Source organism: Bos taurus, chromosome 9, assembly GCF_002263795.3.
Source record: "Bos taurus isolate L1 Dominette 01449 registration number 42190680 breed Hereford chromosome 9, ARS-UCD2.0, whole genome shotgun sequence".
Taxonomy (NCBI): domain Eukaryota; kingdom Metazoa; phylum Chordata; class Mammalia; order Artiodactyla; family Bovidae; genus Bos; species Bos taurus.
The window spans coordinates 9,599,987-9,614,654 of NC_037336.1; the positions used below are offsets into that span (position 1 = coordinate 9,599,987).

Below are 14,668 nucleotides of genomic sequence, written 5' to 3' on the forward strand. Positions count from 1 at the left end.
GAAGCCAAGAGGATTAGCTGTTGGCTCTGGTTAGTGATGGGAGAGGAGACTGGGACGCCCGTAACAGCTGAGGTTGCTCCTCTCTCCGTTGTTGCCTGGGTTCTGAAGTCCCCTCTCTTGCTGCTGGAGCTGTACCCTAGAGGGAGCAGTGCCTTTCCTGGGCTTCTTGGCCTGTAAACTAGATGGTTGGGTCGGGAAGGAAAGCAAGGAAAGGGGAAGAAGGCTGTCTGCTGGTGGCATGCGGTAGAGGGTCCTGTTACCGGTAACATTCCTCACTGTGTTTCTCTGAAGACAAGTTTTTCCCTGAAGTTCTGTTATGGCTGGACTTTTTAATCCTCTAAAATAAATGAAAAAAAATTTATAATATTACCTTTTAAACATTATTTTTACATGAAACAATTTCTATGATCAACCCAACTATAGATATAAATCAATTATTTTAAGTAACTGGGATTAGGATTTCTTTCTTTGCTTGTTTTTTGCATAACTTTTTTCTTATACTTGATTTTTTTTTTAAGTACAGCTTCTTTGATTCAATCTTGAGAAACTCAGTTCTGTCATAGCAGGTGGAATTTACCATTGCGTTGCTACACCCTCTTGGCTAGGATTTAGAGATTTCATTGTTGCAAAGCAAATTGATTTTGCACATGAAGACTGCCCTCTGCTTTTGGTACATTTGATTCACTTTCCTGCCTTATCCCTTTTGCCAAACTGCCAGACAGTCAAATGCTTTGGCCTTCTTATAATTAGCTAGTACTTAATCTTCGAAAAAAAAAATTGTCCATGATTTTTAAACATTCAAGCAGAATATGCTTCTTATTCTATAGAATTTGTGATATATTAAATGTAATGTTAATACTAACAGCAGTGGTTCATAGCCTATGTGATTGAGGTAGTGCCTTGAAGCACTTACTTAGGGTATCTTAAAGTTTATAGACTTTTAGTGAAGAGAAAGGAAATACCTTGTTTTTGAAGGAGAGAGAGAACAAGTAGACTCGTGGTTTTCCTTTTTCTGCCTTTAAGTGGGACCTCTGTATTTCTGTAAGCAGCACCTATATTTGACTGTTAACTTTGTGAATTTGGTCACCAGTTCTGACAGGTCAGAATTTCCAAATTAAAGCTGGACCCTCATTTGTCCCTGAGCTACTCTTGATCCCACCCTGTTTTATCCCTCCCCAAAGCCCAGTAATACAGAAGTAGTCTCAAGCATCTAATCTTAGTTTTTTTTTAATAATAATAATTCAAATTTTAAAGGAAAATTTGTAAAAGTACTTTAAGAATACTTTAGAAATCATAATCTTGCAAAGTCCTTGCTTTTTATTCTATTCCTCAAAGACTTTCTTTTGTAAACATTTAACTTAGCACTCTATAAATAGACTGTTAATGACAACAATAATGTGATGCTTGTTCCTCCAGTTTTCCTCGTCCTGTGAAGACAACTTGGTTAAACAGAAATGCACCAGCACAAAACAAAGATTCTGTGATTCCTACTCTTGAAAGTGTGGTCTTTGGTATTAACTACACAAAGCAGTTATCACCAGACGTAAGAACTGATGTGTTTATAAAGCCTCATTTCTCTCTTGTTTTGAATGAAATGTGTTTTAACTGTTACATATCTGTGGATGTAATAGTTCTTTTATTAATTATTTGAGCTCAACGACTTACAGATCTAATTAAACATGATCTTCACAAGTTGATTGGTTCCAGTTGTTTTTTATGAAAACGAACCTGATGCTTCAAGATTTTACAAGATTTCATGAATAGGGATCTTTGACAGGCAGTGCTTTTTTTAACTTGTTCCTGTCACCTCCTGCTCTGTTAATGGAGCTGGTAGGATCATTCCAGAGGAGCCTGTGAGGAACCCCTGCTAGAGTTGAGACCTAACTTGCAGCAGTATATCTGTTATTCCCCTAAAAGAAGAGAGGGTTCATACTATAAAAACAGAGTGGCCCTCAGTTGAAATACAATCTGAATCTCAAATTTTTAAAAATCATCATTTGATCGGCTTGTTTTTAAAGTCCAATGAAACTAAGATTTCTCGAATCACATTTCTTGTGTTTAAATTACCTATATGAATGAGAACAACTTCCTAAGATGCTGCTAGACTTCTTACATGTTTTAGAATAACTGTGATTAGTAAATCCTTTATTTTTCTAAGTTTCGGTGTGCTATTTTTAGACTCTGGTTACCAACATTGTGTCCCAAATCTCCTCTTTGTTCAGGGCTGCAGCTTTGTCATCGCAGATTCCTTCCTGCGTCACGCCTACCGTTTCCACTACACCCTCTGCGCTGCCCTGCTGCTGGCCTTCAAGGGGCTGCACAGCTACTTCATTATGGTAACAGAAGAGCTCCCCTCTTGTCAGAAACTAGAACTGGGTATGTTGAAAGTAGCCAGGCCCTCTTCATTCTCATACTGCTGTTATCAGCTTGGCCATAGTTTCTGTACTTAGTTTAGTACAGCTAGTTTGCTTTATGTGCTTCACCTTTACTTCTCTCTCAACTCCATCTTTTTCAGGCTTTGATAATTACTTACTGAAATTTTAAAAAAATTTATGATACTGAGAAATAATTTCTTGGTGCTAAGTTTGAGATGAGTCTTTTGATAGATTTTTTTAACAGTATGTCTTCTCTTAGAATATAACCAGAAAATGTACTAGAAAGCAAATTTAATTATCCATAGAATTATTAGATAGGAAGATAAATTAGGGAAAATAAATTCAATAGGTTAGGTAATGTAAATTAAATCCATACTTCCAAATAGTTAATAGTCTAAGCAGATTATATGTACTTGGAACCTTTTGTAAAATATATTGATTTTAGGTGATCTCATGTCTTCTTTCTTCTACTTCACTTGAGAAAATAATAACATTACTCAGTTTTAACATTTTTAAAATAATTTAAATAATTTCTAAAAATCAGTCTTCAGTTTTAGTCCATTAATATATACCTGTATGTTGTAACACATAATAAAAAATCATTTGCCTTGATTTTGTATACCACTTATAGTTTGCAAAATACATATATTATTTCACACAAGATTATTGATTTATGAAAATGTTTTTATTCAAACATTTTATGAACGTTTTATAAGCTTTTATTTTCAAATATGAGCTAATAGCTCATCAAAAGCACATTTTAATTATTTCTTTGGAATAAATTATTTTCATCATACTTACTTGAATGAATGAGAAATTGCTTTTTAAATTTGACCGAGGTTGATCACTGTTCTTATTTCTTTGTTTCTCAAGGATCTTAGTCTTTTAACAATATTGATGCCCTATCAAAAATAGTCACTGTTACTGAAAATAATTCTTGTCTTTGAGACTAACTAGCCCACTTTTGGAGAAGGAAATGGCAACCCACTCCAGTGTTCTTGCCTGGAGAATCCCAGGGACGGCAGAGCCTGGTGGGCTGCCGTCTATAGGGTCGCACAGAGTCGGACATGACTGAAGCGACTTAGCAGCAGCCCACTTTTATAATTGCCTACCTTGAGCTACAAAAGAATTATAAGAAAGTGAAATGATTTGTACCTCACTTAAATTCAGCTGTGAGAACAGGCTGGCTCTTGTACCCCTACTTATCAGCAGTGGCTCCAGAGGGTTTGATAATTCCATTATTCAAATATTCCATTAAACAGGTGGGATCTCAGTGTAGCTCCTTTACAAGCAGTAGGAAAGCGTTTGTTCTTTTTTGCTCATGTGTTCTTCCTCAAGACAAAAACAGTAGCACAGAAACATTTTGGTTACTCTTCTCTGAAGTATTCTTTTTCCTTGCTGTTTTATATACTTAGCATCCATCTGCTTTCCTTAGGAAAGTTCTTTAAGAGACTACTGCCTCAAATGTGAACTTCTAAAAATGTTGTTTTTTGAAAATGAAAGAATTGTTTGTAGAACTAATTTAGGCTATTACTTATTCTCAATTAATGGGTAAATTATACTCCATTTATTTTTAAATTTTGTCCTTTGGAGCTCAAACACATTTTCTTAGGAGAATTGTGTGATGAATTTTGGTTAATTTAGGTTTAATGGTCAGACCACAAAACTGTCAAACCATAATATTAATAAAGGACAACACCATGTTCCTGAAAAGTGGTTAACACAGAAGCCACGTGTAATGGAATTTCTGAGGAGAATTGGTTAACAGTTTAGGTGTTGAATGTTGTAGAATTCACAGAGGCATCATCATGTAGTGCTTAGGACTGCATGTTTGCACCACTGCTATCCCTTACTACTTGTAAGTAACTGGGACTGAGTATACAAACTGACTTCTACTCTAAGGGCAGGAGGATTGATGGGATCCAGACGTGCAGAGTGTGTCGGGAAGGAAAGATGAGGGTGTGCAGAAAGCAGAGGGTGTTCATGGAGGAATTCCCTCGGGCTGAGCAGGGTGCTGAGGAAAGAGCAGGTCTCTGTCTCTGGAGAGCTTTGACCTCCCCATTCCCTTGAGGAGTCAGTCCAGCGTTGAGAGAGGCCAGAGAAGCAGCCCAGCCAGGGGGCGTTCCTTGTGGTTTCAGTACAGAGCACCCTAAGTGAAGTGGGCCTGTCCATGCCTGTGTAATTGTCAAATAGTTTTAACATGTAATATTTTCAAATGAAAAACACTTATACCACATTTTAACTAAGAAAAAAATATTTTTCTCCAAAAGGAAATAATGTTTAAACAGGCATCTCTTGTCAAAGTCAAAGATTTATTTCAAAGCATAGATAGTATTAGCACTTTATCACTAACTTTAGCTAACCTCAGTTTGATAATTCATTTATTTATATGCTTTTTAACTTTCTCTCAGATAGAAATGGCTTTTATGACACATATGTATTATTTTGAGCTTATGAATATAATATAGAAAATATCATAAATTTTAAAAGCCCTTATATTTAATTTCAGGAGTCAGTTACTAAATAAGTAAATAGCAATTTTATTCCAAATTATTTGCTTAAAATATTTCACCAGAAAATAAAATTCTAAAGCAAACCCCGACTTAAGTTTTAGATAAGTAGATAATAGTGATAGAAAAAAATTATTAGTACCTTACACATAGTATTTACTCAAAATATATTTGTTGAATAGATGAGTGAATGAAATAGCACAGGGAAGATTTTGTTGACAATTGAAAAGTACATAGGCATCAGCACATACTTTATAGTAGTTTCCTAGGGATTTTTAAAAATTAAGATTCATCTTCAATAAATATTTATTAGTAATACTTCGGGTTATCCTTAAACTTTTCATTATTATTTATATTTTCTTTTCTATTTGTTGTGAATTTTAGTTTATTCTTGAATGTGTCTTCTAGGAAAAAATCTAAAATTTTTGTTAACTATTCAGAATAAAACTGTTGCACTTTCTAAAGTGTTAACATTGTTTATTTTTATCCTAGCAAAACTACATTTGTTAGGTACCAGATATTTCTGTAAAACACTGTTCACTAAATATTATTATATCCACCAGTTTTAATAAGTTTATAAAAAGTAATTCTTGGTTAGAGGGTATATTCTACTTCCTTCTACTATTTAGCACTTTTCTTGAGTTTTCAAAGAAGTCTATATTTAAAGTCAATATTTTAAGTAAGTCTATATTTCAAATAAGTCTAATAAAGTCTTCAAATTCTGCCATGCTATGAAGAGTTTATCTAAACTCCATTTCCTTTTTAAAAATAATGCCTTGAATTCCATTTTGCTTGTGTCTTTTTCTTTTCTTGTAGATGAATGATGTACATTTTTTTAATGACATTCAGTTAAAATACTGGTTTGGTAAAGAACTGTTTTTAAAAATGAGCATCATGAATTCTGAAATCTAGGCTTTAGCAAGTTATGAAACCTTTTTGGCCCCAGTCTCTACACTTGTAAAAGCAGAGGATCGACCTTGCTGATCTCTGACACCTCTGCCAACTCTTAAAATTCTGAGTTTAGATATTAAAACATAAAAATAATATCGGATTATGAAATGTTGAGTGGCACATGCACTTAGAAAAAAGAACAAAGTAACATAAACGTGAATGTACATCATTTGTAATTCTAATAAGCTAATTAACTAACTGAAAGATTCTGCTTTGGTATTCTAATCCAATTGCACTAGCGAATCAATACTAAATCTATTAATCACAAAGTGGAAAATTCTAGTAAATTTTGTTGTAAAAGGAGTATAGTAACTAGTGCTGTGTGCAATCCTTATAACTAGCCAAAGCCAACATGCAGGTCCTTTATGAGCGCCTTCTCAGAAGAAAACAGCCAGCAACCCAGAAAGACACCTGTCTAGGTACGTTCACAAATAGATTAAGTAAATAATCCCTTTTAATCAATATAAAACTTTGCTTTAATTTAGTATCAAATTTCATAAATATGTATTTTTTTAATATTTTATATTCCTGCCACCCTTACTTAAGAACTTACTTTAAGAATCAACCTGATTTGTAGTTGAGCTTTGGTTAATTCTTAGTTTTTAATGTTCAGGTTTTTGGAACATTAAAATTGGAAACGTTAAATGCAAAGATGTCTTTGGTTTTTTTTCCATATTCATTTTAGAGTTCCTGTAAAGAGCACTTTTTAGAAACCATGTTCATTGCCAGAATTTGTTAGTTTAATGGTAATGACTTAAATTTGTTCAAAGTCATTTGTCTTTAGGTAGGGCTAAAGGTAATAAAATGTGGTTTGAAAACTGAAGCTAATTTCATGCATTACAAAAATAAAGTGAGAAACATCTTTAATATCTGGTTTTGTTTTTTGAGTCAGTTTGCATTTATTTTTTTATTCTAAATTTAAAAAGCAAAATACAGGAATATCAAATCACTGCTACCCTGATATATCACATATTTGAAAAGAGATATTCTGATTTCATTATTTCATTGATTTACTTCTCTATATGTTTTAGACTTTTCTTCTTGAATAGCAATAGTACTTTATTTATTATCTTTCTCTAAGTATATTGAAAGTTTTTACTTTGAGTAGACCATCACAATTAAGATTTTTTAAAAGTTATGAAAAGCTATAGAAATAAAAAATAAAATTAAATCACAGCATTTGTATCTCAGTTTTCAAAAGTATGGACAAAAGGAAATTAAGGAGCCAAAATCTTTCTCCACATTTCTCAGATGAAAATTAACTCAGAAATATTTCCATTGGGTCAGTTTTCACTGAAATTGTTAAGCGAGAAACTTACCAGGAAGGAAAAAAGAAAAGTTGAAGATTTATTTATGATCATTATTTTGGAACATAATTTTATCCTCTCATTAAGTAACCTAAGTATAAAGTTAAAGAACTCATGGTATGAAATTATAATCATTTATGACATATTTTTTCTTTTTAACAAAAAATTGTACTTCTCATTTCCTGTTGTATTGCCAGCCTATCAGTTTATATGTGAGCATTCTAAATGATTTTTTAAAATGCTGCTCATTTAATAAGGTCTGTGTAAAGAAGGGCCCAGTTTTTGGTTGGCTAGGAAAAGACTTGATTCAAAACTAAAACATAGTTAAATAATACTTCTTAGTTAGTTAAATAATACTTCTAAAAATATGTGTATATCTTTTATCCTTCATTCCTGACATTGTATTAGCGTATCTGTTGAATGAATGAGTAGATGAGTGGGTAAATAGATTTAGAAAATAAATTTAAGATACATTTACCCTTTGACCTAGCAGTTGCACTGTTGTTCATAGAAAGGAGTACTAGTTTTTTGTACCATAGAAAGGATTACTACTTTGTAATGGTATTTGTACATGCATGTTCATCACAGTATTCTTAGTGACAAAACACTGAAAACACAGATAAATGTCCATCATTCAGCAAAGAATAGATTATGAAGAAAATTATGAGGTCCCTATACCAAGGAATATTATATAGCCATTTTTTTAAAAAGTGCTTTAGAGCTGCATATCAGATTTGCATGAAATACTACTGAGAGATTTCATGCAGAAAGTTTGCAAAATACATCTCATTTTTATAAAACAGTAACTGCAGATCTCATATATGTGTATATTTGAAAATATGGAAGGATGTGTTCTAGGTTGCCACCTTGGATTAGCAAGAGGAGCCAACTTAAAAAAGTTTGTAGGGAGTTCCCTGGTGGCCTACTGGCTAAGATTCTGGGCTTTCACTGTCATGGCCTGAGTTCAAAACCTGGTTGAAAAACTGAGATCCCACAAGCTACATGACATGGCAAAAAAAAAAGAAAATAATAACCTTTGTTATTCTAGAAATTTATGTAAATCTCTAGAAAATTATATAAATAGATATATAGGCATTAAAAAAATTAAACTCAGTTAAAATCCTAAGTTATTTTTAAGTCATTTCAACCCAGAGATTTTGAAGTTAAGTTTTACATTTAAGCATCCCTTAAGGTGTTTGCATTGAAGTAACTCTCAAGAATCATAATGCATAGACCAGTTTCTGCATTAAAGCTCTGGTATGTAAAGGTGACAAAAGTGTATCAAACTCTACAAAGTTTATGCTCATTTTTTAAAAATTAATAGGATATGTAACCTACTGAGATCAATTTTGCTGATTTTCTTCTATCTCAGGAAAACATCATGAGTGATATGAAAATAGATGTTGGCATATGAAAGTTACGATTTTAACACAGGGTCTGTCGCAGATTTTTTTTTTTAATATAACATTAGAAGCCACTGATTTATCTGATAGTGAAGTGATTTGTGAAATTGAAGCAAATTTCTTTAGTTATTGGTGGTTATTTATATATATTTTGTGAATTACAAAACATCTGTGTCCTACTAGTTTTAGTTATCAGCCGAGTATTTGTTGTTCAGATCATAGCTTGGTTTTGTTCTGGGCAGTGTAACTGCTTATTTTATCAAATTTAAATGTTTACCATTCATTTATCAAGAAGTAAATATTTAGTATACGTTATGAGATAGTGAGCTGAGGAATGAATTCAAAGATACCACAAAAATGTTTTCTTGTCTTTGTGTGACAGTGATCAATTAAAGTCACTCTAGCAGCAAGATTATGGAATTTTGTGTGTTGATAACTATGCTGTTAGAGTTGTCCTAGGAAAACTCATTTTAGTTTGATTTCAGATAAACGTAAGTGTGTCTAAACGTGATATTTTAGGCGTTAGCAAAATCTTTCCCTGCAAAAAATAACTGATTCTATTCTGTTGGTTTCTGTATTCCTTTGTAAATATTACCATTTTAATTGTAAGTTAATCTGCATCCCCCCTCTGTAAATGGTTATAGTATACATTAAATATAAGTCAAGATTATATAGAAAAAAATGGCCTTCATTTTAGACTGCCTCATAGGAAACTAAATTTATTGAACTAAGATATAAACTTACATTTTTGTTGAAAAGGATTTTGTCATTCATTTTCATTCAATAGCTTATATTCCAGGTATGTTTTTATTATTTTGACTTGAACTTTTGTAATCTCCTAGGTTTTTAAAAGTAATTTACTTATAAAATTTCAAAAATAATTTTCAGATATATAACATTGAAATACTTACTTTAATTACTGTTTACTCCTTTCAGAGGAAATGGATGTAGAAGCTCGACTTACTGAATTATGTGAAGAAGTTAAGGTATTTGGATTTTTAAAATTCACATTACCAAATTATTTGAATGGATTCTGTTTCCTTTTTAAATACTTTATTGAAAATAAATTATTATTTTTCCTTTCTCAAATGCAAAGATAAAATTGTTGATTCTAGGTAGAAACACAGCTTAGTTGATCAAACAACATTTGACTTGAGTGTGAAGTTATCTTTTTTCTAATCATTATTGATTAAAATCTTTTTTTTAAATTTTATTTTATTTTTAATTGGAGGATAATTGCTTTGCAATATTGTGATGGTTTCTGCCATACATCAGCATAAATCAGCCATAGGTATACATGTGTCCCCTCCTCTTGAACCTCCTTCCCACCTTCCTCTCCACCCCACCTGTCTTGTTGTCACAGAGCACAGGCTTTGGGTTCCCTGCGTCATACAGCAAATTCCCACTGGCTGTCTTGTTTAACATATGGCAATGTATATGTTTCAGTGCTACTTTGGCAAATCATCCCACCCTCTCCTTCCCTCGCTGTGTCCAAAAGTCTGTCCTTTATGTCTGCTTCTCCCTTGTTGCCCTGCGAATAGAATCATCAGTACCATCTTTCTAGATTCCATGCTGCTGCTGCTGCTAAGTCGCTTCAGTCGTGTCCGACTCTGTGCGACCCCATAGGCGGCAGCCCACCAGACTCCCCTGTCCCTGGGATTCTCCAGACAAGAACACTGGAGTGGGTTGCCATTTCCTTCTGCAGTGCATGAAAGTGAAAAGTGAAAGTGAAGTCACTCAGTCATGTCTGACTCTTAGTGACCCCATGGACTGCAGCCTACCAGGCTCCCCTGTCCATGGGATTTGCCGTATATATGTATTAATATACAGTATTTGTCTTTCTCTTTTTGACTCTCTTCACTCTGTATAATAGGCTCTTGGTTCATGTACTTCATTAAAACCGACTCAAATGCATTCCTTTTTATAGCTGAGCAATATTCCATTGTGTACATGTACCACAACTTCTTTATCCATTCATCTGTCGATGGACATCCAGATTTAGCTATTGTAAATAGTGCTGCAATGAACACTGGGGTACATGTGTCTTTTTTAGTTATGGTTTCTTCAGGGTATATGTCCAGTAGTAGGATTACTAGATCATATGGTAGTTGTAGTCCTAGTTTTTAAAGGAATCTCCCATACTGTTCTCCATAGTGGCTGTATCAATTTGCATTCCCACCAACAGTGTAAGAGGGTTCCCTTTTCTCCACACCCTCTCCAGCATTTATTGTCTGTAGACTTATGATGGCCATTCTGACCGGTGTGAGGTGATACTTCATTGTAGATTTGATTTGCATTTCTCTAATAATGTGTGATGTTGAGCATCTTGTCATGTGTTTATTACCCATATGTATGTCTTTAGAGAAATGTCTGGCTAGGTCTTCCGCTGACTTTTTGATTGGGTTTTGTGTGTGTGTGTGTGTGGTATTGAGCCACTTGAGCTGGTCGTATATTTTGGAGATTAACCCTTTGTCATTTGTTTCATTTGCTATTATTTTCTGCCATTCTGAGGGTTGTCTTTTTCACCTTGCTTATAGTTTCCTTAATTGTGCAAGAGCTAGGTCCCATTTGTATACTTTTATTTTTATTTCTATTACTCTAGGAGGTGGGTCTTATAGGGTCCTGCTGTGATTTATGTCAAAGAGAGTTCTGCCTATGTTTTCCTCAAAGAGGTTTATAGTTTCTGGTCTTACATTTAGGTCTTTAATCTATTTTGAGTTTATTTTTGTATATGGTGTTGAGAAGTGTTCTAATTTCATTCTTTTTCACATTGCTGACTGGTTTTCCCAGCACCACTTATTGAAAAGACTGTCTTTTCTCCTTTGTATATTTTTACCTTCTTTGTCAAAGATAAATTGCCCATAGATACGTGGATATTCTGGATATTTTGCATGTAAATGAAATAGCAGAGACAATTAACTGATCAAAAGTGTGCTTTTTCCTCCTGTTAATTAATTCAGACTTTCTGGACAAAATTTTTAAGCATTGCTTAAATTTACATACTTTTATAAAATGATATGGTTTAGAAATGGAAATTTATTTTATTTCAAGAAATGAATTTCTCTTGGAATATTTTTCTATCAGTTCATTCTTGCAATTAAATTGAATAGATTTTTGTTTTTCCTTTTCTTCCCCATGGAACTAAATGTTTTGACTATTTTAGGAGCCCTGTATATTTCACTGTTGTTTAGCTATGGTAATGGAAGATATCAGAGACATGAATCAAACAAAAATACATATTTGACTTTGGGATATATTTCTGTATGTAAATATAAATGAGAACTTGACCCTTTTGAAAAAGGTATTTACCTTCTCCTTTTAAAATTATAGGTAGAAGAGACAATTTCATATCCCGTTCTAAAAGCTTTCCCCACGGTTTAAGTAAGCTAAGTGTCTTCTTTAAAAAAAAAAAAAAAATCACTAATGTTGTTATAATAGTTGTCCCAAAGGATTTTAGAAATAATAAGATATTTGTGATAAATATAAATCTACTGACTTATTCACTGACCTTAAAGGAAATTTGAGTGAAGAAACATATGATACTCCCAGATGAAAAGGTAAATGATCATTGACAGCTACCTGGTTTTTCACAAGTTAATAATATGAATGCATTATATCAAAATCCTGTTGGAAACTTTAAAATTAAACTTATTTTAAAGATCATTTGAAGAAAGGTAAGAATGACTAAGAAAAATTTTTGAAAAAAACAATAATATAGAGGAACTTGCCCAAGTGGATGTAGTTTTTATATATAAAAACTACAGTAATGGAAATAGAGTAGGATTTCTCTAAAAGAACGCAAAGACAAATCAGTGGAACTAAATAGCACTGGAACAATCGTTAAATATGTGTAAGATTTGAGTATATGATAAAATTTCATGAACATTCAGTTACATAGTAGTATGGTAAAATAACATGTTATAGAAGCAAATTCTAAATGGACTTGAAGAGTTAAATGTCAAAAAAATCTGTAAGACAAATATATGTATACATGTATATATAAGCAATCTATCCTTGGAATATGAAATAACTTCTTCAGAGTAACAGTAAACAATATGATATTAATGATTTAAAACTTCTTTAAAACAAAATAAAATATAAAATTGAAAGGAAGCAACAGACTGAAAGAAAATATTTGCAATACCTGAAAGTGGCAATGATACTGAAACTAAATAAAGAACTCCTATGTATCAGTTTCAAAACACCCCTGGGAAAAAGGGGTACACATAGAGGCTGTACAAAATGCAATTCTTAGAGCAGGTTTGCTGCTTAGGTGACACCAAGGAGATGCAGATTTAAGCAATAAAGTGGGGTTTTTTTAACCATGAAATTTGCAGAAATGAAAGTGATTGCTAATCTCCATTGTTGGTAAGGTGGTAAGGAAACTAGTGTCTGCATAGGCTGTTGGTGAGGGTAGAAATGGTACATTTTTTAGGTCAGTTCATCATCTGTTCCAAAAACACTCACACGCTCTGCCACAAAATAGTTTTTATTTAGAAATGTATCCCACAAAAAGTGCCAGTTCATTTCAACAAACAAATATAAAGCATTATCAACTACCATGTAGCCATTTAAAAGAATTAGGTGAATCTCTGTGCATTGACATGGATTTTTTAACTCAAGAAATACATATTCCTCTATGATGCAGGGTACTGTTTTCATGCTGAAAACCTCTTTAGGATATATTAATTGAAAAAATAAATTGGAGAAAAATATGAATATGATTTGTATATGTTAGAAAAGCTATGTAAATATTTGATCATGTTTATGTGATTAGATTGCGTATAAAATATTTGAAAGGACACATACACAAACACATACACATTTGAACTATACATAATAATAAAAGAATACCACAAAGAATGAGGCTATAAAGGAAAATATTTGTTCTTTATTTCCATCTATATTGTTTTAAAAACTACATATGTACTCAGATATTACTAATGAATTTTATGTACTGATACTTAATTTCAGTATTTAAGTGTAATATAAACTAGGGTAAATAGAGTAGACAGAAGATGGAATATTTAAACAGGTCTTATAAATCAGCAAAAAAAATCCTGTAATATCCCATTTTTAATATTAATATAGCTTAGACACCCAGTTATCCAGTTATAAAATGCTAATAAGTATGTGAAAAAATTTTAATTATAAAACAAAAATTTAAATACTCTGACATGATTTTTAACCTATCAGATTGGCTGTGATTTTTTTTTTTAATTTGAGGGTAATTGCTTTACAGAATTCTGTTGTTTTCTGTCAAACCTCAACATGAATTAGCCATAGGTATACATATATCTCTCCCTTTTGAACTTCCCCCCCCATCTCCCTCCCCATTCCACCCCGCTAGGTTGATATAGAGCCCGTTTGAGTTTCCTGAGTCATATGGCAAATTCCCGTTGGCCATCTGTTTTACATATGGTAACGTAAGTTTCCATGTTACTCTTTCCATACTTCTCACCCTCTCCTCCCCTCTCCTGGTGTCCATAAGTCTATTCTATATGTCTGTTTCTCCACTGGTGCCCTGTAAATGAATTCTTCAGTACCATTTTTCTAGATTCTGTATATATGCGTTAGAATATGATATTTATCTTTCTCTTTCTGACTTACTTCACTCTGTACAATAGGTTCTAGGTTCATCCACCTCATTAGAACGGACTCAAATGCGTTCCTTTTTATGGCTGAGTAATATTCCATTGTGTATATGGACAACAATTTCTTTATCCGTTCATCTGTTGATGGACATCTAGGTTGCTTATATGTTCTAACTATTGTAAATAGTGCTGCAATGATCAATGGGATACATGTGTCTTTTTCAGTTTTGGTTTCCTCAGGGTATATGCCTATGAGTGGGATTGCTGGGTCATATGGTGGTTTTATTCCTATTTTTTTAAGGATTCTACATACCTTCTTCCATAGTAGCTGTATCAGTTTACATCCCCACCAACAGTGCAAGAGTGTTCCCTTTTCTCCATACCCTCTCCAGCATCTGTTGTTTGTAGACTTTTTGATGATAGCCACTGGATTGTCCACTGGGGTTTGCTCCTGAGGCTGCTCTGGAGGAATTGGGTCTGCCCCAGTGAGGGCCAGGTGCAGAAATCATGCAGCTGCTTGGGTCACAG

General features: G+C 33.1%; 1 protein-coding gene across 6 annotated transcripts in view; it reads left to right on the top strand.

The window, feature by feature from the left end:
- Nucleotides 1–14,668, top strand: part of FAM135A (family with sequence similarity 135 member A) — a 156,656-nt gene that overhangs the window by 81,977 nt on the left and 60,011 nt on the right. For 4 of the 6 annotated variants that reach the window (XM_024996871.2, XM_005210636.5, XM_005210639.5 and 1 more), the window contains 4 exons: nucleotides 1,417–1,543; nucleotides 2,223–2,376; nucleotides 6,178–6,255; nucleotides 9,483–9,532. In XM_024996871.2, the coding sequence (XP_024852639.1) occupies nucleotides 1,417–1,543; nucleotides 2,223–2,376; nucleotides 6,178–6,255; nucleotides 9,483–9,532 (409 nt within the window). The remainder of the gene's footprint in view (nucleotides 1–1,416; nucleotides 1,544–2,222; nucleotides 2,377–6,177; nucleotides 6,256–9,482; nucleotides 9,533–14,668) is intronic. The other 2 variants (XM_002690004.6, XM_002690006.6) reach the window with 1 other exon arrangement.